At 40.0% G+C, this 6,966-nt stretch overlaps 1 protein-coding gene across 1 annotated transcript in view; it reads left to right on the forward strand.

The window, feature by feature from the left end:
- Positions 1-6,966, forward strand: part of PAK7 (p21 protein (Cdc42/Rac)-activated kinase 7) — a 522,812-nt gene that overhangs the window by 504,711 nt on the left and 11,135 nt on the right. Inside the window, exon 8 of the mRNA XM_006870394.1 lies at positions 5,208-5,333. Within this exon, the coding sequence (XP_006870456.1) occupies positions 5,208-5,333 (126 nt within the window). The remainder of the gene's footprint in view (positions 1-5,207; positions 5,334-6,966) is intronic.

Consider the following 6,966-nt stretch of genomic DNA (forward strand, 5'->3'; position numbering starts at 1 on the left):
GGCAGCGGTGGTGAGGTTGGCCCAGGATCGAGCATTGTTTCGTGCTGCTGTGCATGGGGTCGCTATGAGTCGGTTCCGACTCGATGGCACCTGACAACAACAACAGCAACGCTATGAGAAGACAATGAATTTCTGTTCTTTAAAGTCACCCACTTTGAGATACTTTGTTGCCGCAGTCCTACAAAACCAAAACACTCAATCTTTCAGATTTAACACCCATCTTCCTCTTCCACCCCCACTGTTTCTCAAGAGGAAGTCTAGGAGAGTAAAAGTTAAGTGTGACTTATGGGACTTCAGGAGCTCTGGTGTGGCACTGTAGGATAAGCACTAGGCCTCAAGGGTAGTTTGAACCACAAGGTCAGCGATTCAAGCTCACTCCTCGTAAACCCTATACAGGGTTACTTTGGGTTGGAACCAACTCAACAATACTTAATAACAACAACAATGGGACTTCCTGATGAAGAAGATAAGACCCATCTTCTTGTTCCCCTCTAATCTTTGCCTGGATTCTTCTACCTGCACTGGTGACTACTAAGGGTGAATTGTCCCATCATCTGACAGGCTTTTCAAAAGGATCCTCTGCATTGTTCCACAACTCCAGCCTTTTGCCACAAATCTTAAAAGGTGTCCTCTTGTCTGCCATGGGCTTGTTCTAGGCACCTCTCCATTTTCTCCCTGAAATTTGGGGGATTTCTGGACCCTATGCCACCACATACAGGCCATGGAAAACCAGGAGTATTTCCCCAACCTTACTTCCACCCATGCTGTTGTGCCATCTCTCCATGAAGGCTATGTAGGGCATGACCAAAGCCAACTGATAATTCATCCAGTACTCACTAGTATGCCAATTGTTAGTTGCCGTGGAGTTGGCTCTGACTCATGGCAACCCCATGTACAACAGAACGTTTCCTGGTCCTGCAGCATTCTCACAATCATTAATATGCTTTTGTTCATTGCTGTGGCCACTGAATTTTGAGTGTCTTCCAATACATAGGAAGTCTCTGACCTAAGCCATTTGGGTTTTATTCTTGGTGTGTTAAACAACAGAGAACATTGTCTCTGTATTTAATGTACTTTCTTGAGCTTTCCATCTGGAGCAATCCAGTCTCTCCCAACCTCAAACTATACAAATCTAGAGCTGATTACAAAGATGATCACAAAAAAAGAAAAAGAAGCATACACATTAATAACTTCCAAAATACTAAGCCAACTGCATCTGTATTCCAACTTTGATTCTAGAAGCTGCTGTCTTCAGCAAGCCAATGATGGTTTCAGAAAATAATATGGTCTTGTATGTGTGTACAATCCAGACACACCAATCCAGAAGCATGTGTTTATTGAGTTTCTACAAGCCTTCCAGCTCTTATGGACCACAGTGAGGCTTCATAATTAAAAGGCAAAATTAAATGTGAAGAAGGGAAAGATCAGTAGGAACTCCTGAGAAGAATTCTAGAGGAAGTGGGATGCGATTAGTCCTTTTAAGTATTATTAAGAATTAAATTTTCAAGAAGATAGTAAAGAACCATGAACAAAAACTTAAGGCTGAGAATGGGCCAACTGAAAATCCTATATCCTAGGAAACCCCTCAATCCCTTGGGATAGTTTCAGTGTGTGCAGAAATCAATCAAGAGTGAGGCTAGCTACATGTATAGGCTACATAAAAGGCCTTAGAGGCCTTTCAGGTAGATTGCAATGCATGCAAGTCAACAGTAGGAAAACTGGAATCATTAAAAATAAGAGAAAGATTACATCATGATACTGGACTGAAGAGATGGACCCTCTACAAACAAGTGCTTCTTCATCCTCATTCTTTCATAGGATGCCCCTTTCTTTTCCACAGTCAACCATGGTCACCTATGTTTCAAGTTGTTATGTGCATACAAATAGAATCGTCTGGGGATGTTGCTAAATGGCAGACTCTGAACTCAAGAGTAGGTCTGGGGTGGGTTCTGCAGAGAGAGTCTAACAAGTTCCCAGGTGCTGCTGCAGCTCCTACTACTGCTGTTTTGAGTAACAAGGCCTTCCATCTTTCCCTTCCATCCCTCTTTTCCCTGTCATCAGTTACCATTACTCCAGTATTTTCAACATTTACCACTCCACTAATTCCTTTCTTTCAGCCCATAAACTTGTTCTATGATACAGAGTTGTAGTTAGATGCCTGAATTCTGGAATCCTAGCTCCCTAACTCCCTACCTCTATCACTTTCTACACCTTGGCTTACTTATCTGTAAAATGGGAAGAATAATAGTCTCAACTTCATTTGATTATTGTGGCAACTAAATGAGATAATATATGTAAAGTGTTTCAATGGTAACGGGCATGCAGTAAGAGTTCAGTAATATTTATCTAGAATCATTATATGAGGAGTCTTCAAAAAGTTCCTATAAAAATTCCATATCTTTTCTTTCTACTTCTTCCATGAACTTTTTGAAGTTCCCTCATAATTATAATTGTCACTGCTATCCTTGTCCCCATACTTTTATCTGGGTTTTTCTATATACGTTAAAACTCTTCTCATTTCTTAAAGATCAATTTGACAAAGACCTCACTAACGCCTGGTTTCTGTTCCCACTGCAATGCTCAAATTCTGAGTCACCGCAGACCCCGTCATGCCACATACAAGAGCAACTCTCAGTTCTTAATGTGGTTTAATCTCTCTGTTCCTTCATAGATATTGGACACTCCCAGATTGGCTGCCCCTGGTCATTCTTCCTCACTTCTTCTCTCCCTTATTGGTGTTTTTCCATCTATTTGCAAAGGATGCTTTTATTTTAATCATCCCTGCTGCCAAACCAGGAAAGCAAAGGAATCTTGGTGTGGCACTATAGGGTCAGTGCTGGACTGCTAACTGCCAGGTTGACAGTTCAAACCCACCAGCTGCTCCTCAGAAACCCTATACAGGGTCACAAGGAATATTTGTGATAAAGTAGAGGAAGCACTAAAGGATGATTCTCACAGTTAAGCTTGAGTAATTGGGTGGAAGATGTTGCCATTAACTAAGACAAGATAGCCAGACAAGCATCAGGTCATGGAGTGGAGAGAGAGTCTATGCTGTGTTCGGCTGAGAGTGCCTTTGATCTAGTTGGAAATACTGATGCTGAATGGAAGATAGATAGCTGAATTAAGTATAAAAGGGGAAGGGGACCCTGGCAAGAGTATGTTAAGAAAGAAGAGGTAAACGTTGGAATCCGAGCATTAGGGAGCGCCAGTATTTAAGCTGTGAGCAGAAGAGATAGAACCAGAAAACAATACTGAGAAAGGAAGTTCAGAGAATATGCAGAAATATGCTCAGAAGAGAATTCATGCTTTAGAGACTAAGTTATTGATCTGTTTGGTGTTGTAAGCTGCCGTCAAGTCAGCACCCAACTCATGGTGACCCATGCACGATGGAATTAAATACTGCCTGGTCCTGCACAGTTATAATTGGTTCCATTATGGGACCATTTTGATCCATGGGGTCTTCATTGTATATCCCCAGACCATTCCTCCCATTCTGTCTGAAAGCTCCCTGAAATTTGTTCAGCATCATAACAACACACAAACCTCTACAAACAGGTTGTGGCTGCACATAAGGTGTATTAGCCATAAATCAAACATGAGTCTCCCACCTAGAAGGTGAGAACTCTACCACTGACCCACCAGTGCTCACATACCCTTCATCTATGGGAAGTTTTAGCTTTAAATGGTCATTCTGCACCATGCCAGATTGTGTTGTTTTGTATTCTGTTGCTCTCATAAGCTGAATCCTGGGCATCTGGACTACCTAAACTAGCTGGTGCCTGACACAGAAATGTGTTCTTGAGTATATTCCTAAGAAGACATGAGCACTGTATGCCAGAACCATCAAAGCTTTAAAAAATCTTAGGATCATTTAAAATACTATATGTGTACAATGAGTCACCACCTTATCCCCTTGATTGCCTGGTCTCTATGCTTATATTTCCACTTCCTTTGATATTCATATTGGCAGCTTCATTCATCACGGACCAAGGAGAAAGCAAAAAGGAATGGGGGTCAATAGTAAAAGCGCTATCTCAGTAGCCTATCATTATGAAGGTTTGCAAGATTTCAAATGACAGAAAATAGGTTGGTTGTTTGAACCATCTTCACAATTCATTAAAACCTAAATGTGTTGAATACAAAAGAAATCAAACTGCAATAGTGGATACCAAAATCACATTGGTAATGGCAGTTTATTTTCACAAACACAACATCATGTCACATAAAATCAACATTGTAGATTTAAGTTTTAATGAATTTGTTGTTTGGGTGTATTTGATTGGTATGTTTTTGTTCGTTTCATAGTTTTATAAAATATATAAACAGCAAAAGTATAAACATTTGCAAGTCAACTCTGGGTCCATGAGAAATTTCTCCTTTAAAATGTATTGTGTTTTTGAAGTGACTGGCTTACAAGTTTTCAAGAGGAAGTTTAGTTTCAAAGTCTGTGGGGGAAGGTACAATCAATCCCCAGTGAGTTGTTTTCATCCTGTCTAGATGGGTCTCATTAAAGGAGATAGGAATAAGATTCTTAGGATTCAATAGTGAGTAATTTTTATCCTGACTAATTGCAATTGTCAAAACTGTAAAGGTAAAAGTTTTGTAGTAAAAACTGGGGAGTGGTTCATCGTACAGTCCAGGAATGGAGGACCCTGGGACCATCAAGGAGGAAGAGTGGGAATGGAGTGTGGGACCCTATCCAGAGAATTGGCAATGCCAGAGATGGAAGCAGAGATGATGACAGGGAGAGACGAAGTAGCTGAGGACTCTAGACTCATGGAGGGAGAGGGGATGTGTGCTGGTGGCCGGATGACAGTCTTGCAAAGTGTGCCCATTGGTTGTTTGAATGACTGTATATTCCTGAGTGTTTTGGTGTACATCCAAAAAGAAACCAGAGGAAAGAGAAGCAAATACTGTTGAATGATGATGAATGGAGAGGATTGTAATCATTGCAGTGAAATGAAATATGGTAGGATGAGTGTAAAACTGATGTTCTCTCGTGTAAACTATCACTCAATTCACAATAAAAACTTAAAAAAAAAAAAAAAAAGTATTGTGCCTCTATAATGAAAAGGTGTAACCAGCCCCTCCTCCAGTAACTCCAAAACCTATTCATGAGACTATTTTGCTTTGAATTTTAACTTTTTAGGTTCATATTTTGACATCTAGCAAACAATATTGCAAAGTTGAATTTCTTTCCTTTTCAGATAAAGTTATCTGACTTTGGTTTTTGTGCTCAAGTTTCCAAAGAAGTGCCAAAGAGGAAATCACTGGTTGGCACTCCATACTGGATGGCACCTGAGGTGATTTCTAGACTGCCTTATGGGACAGAGGTAAGGGGGTAACAGTCACTACTTGGAGAGGTATGGCCTTGGAGAGGCTCAGATAAGCATAATGTCAGTGGTTCAAACCCATCAGCCACCCCTTGGGAGTCCCTAAAGGCTTGCTATGAGTTCAAACTGACTCAATAATGATGATGAACCATAGGAGGCCTGAGTGTAAGTTTGTGACTCTCACACTTCATCCCCACTCACTAGACTGGATGCAGAGGGGCTTGTTACAAAAGGGAGACTGGCCACTACTAAGGATATCAACATAGTATATATTGGTCCTGATGTGGCACTGTAGAATAAGCAATGGGCTGCTAACTGCAAGGTCGGCAGTTCAAACCCACCAGCCACTTGTTGGAAACCCTATGTAGGGTTGCTATGAGTCGGAACTGACTTGATGGTACTTAACAATAACAACAACACAATAGACAGAATTCTGTGCCAGATGTTGAAGGAGAGTCACTCTAATGCTAATCACACTAATCTGCTCTCAGTAGCAGAGAGGTACCAAAGCAAGACAGTGAGATGTGAAAAGTGGTCAGAAATGCAAAGATGGTAAGGCACGGTGATTCTGAGAAAAGACAGCAGGTTAGAGAAAGCGCCAGAAGTAATATTTCAATGAGCAATTTAGAGAGAGGTAATATTTTCTTTTCCTTTTAATAATGTATTACTGTAAAAAAGAAAAAAAATCATACGTAAATATTTAACATATTTTAAAATAAGGAACATTGTTGATTTCCTCTGGAAAGGAAATAGTATCTATTAAGGAGACCATAAAACTGTTTTGAATCACAAGGTTGACAGTTGAAACTTACCAGCTGCTCCACAAAACCCTATGTAGGGTCACTGTGAGTAGGAACTAACTCAACAGCACTTTAAAAAAAATTAAGGAATAGAGTTTGTGAAAATGAGAGGACAGAGAGTGGAGGAAAGGCAATTTAGGGTGAAGACTGTATGAGTAAAATCTCTGAGATTTACATACACATGGAGGTCAAGAATTTCATTTCGACCATATTTCCAAATATTATGGTATTCTAAGAGAGAACAATGGTAAGAGGTAACATGGACCAGCGGCTAAGGACAACCACGTAAGTTAGTAGGACTCTCCTCTCTTTACCATGTTTGCTTGACCTTTAATGAGTACTCTACGTATTTTTCTTACTCTAATCTCAAGAGCATCAATTCTCAGTGAAGGTCACTGCAAGGTTTATAATAGCATTGCAGCCAACAGATAGAAGTGTAATGAGGTTATAACAGGAAGTGACTCTAACTGGAAATTTATAGCATAGCTATGTCTTCTCATTGTCCAGGCTTCCTATTCTTTACCCAGAAAGAATTACTTGTCATCTGATCTTTTTCTTTTCTCCATTCCTTGAAAATGATTTTATAAAGCAAAGTGTTGTATATGGTCCTTTAAATGATAGAACATAAAGGAGAGAATCTCAAAGTGAAAGAGATAGACCTATTTTTTTTAAAATCAAATTAATTATGAAAGTCAGAATGTATTCTGCATTGTGTAATATAACTTGTTGTGTTTTGTATTAATATATATATATATGGAGCTCTGGTAGCGTAGTGGTTACGAATTGGGCTGCGAACCTTAAGGTCAGCGGTTCGAAACTACCAGCCGCTCCGC

The sequence above is a fragment of the Chrysochloris asiatica genome, unplaced genomic scaffold (assembly GCF_000296735.1).
Source record: "Chrysochloris asiatica unplaced genomic scaffold, ChrAsi1.0 scaffold00141, whole genome shotgun sequence".
NCBI classification, from domain to species: Eukaryota; Metazoa; Chordata; class Mammalia; order Afrosoricida; family Chrysochloridae; genus Chrysochloris; species Chrysochloris asiatica.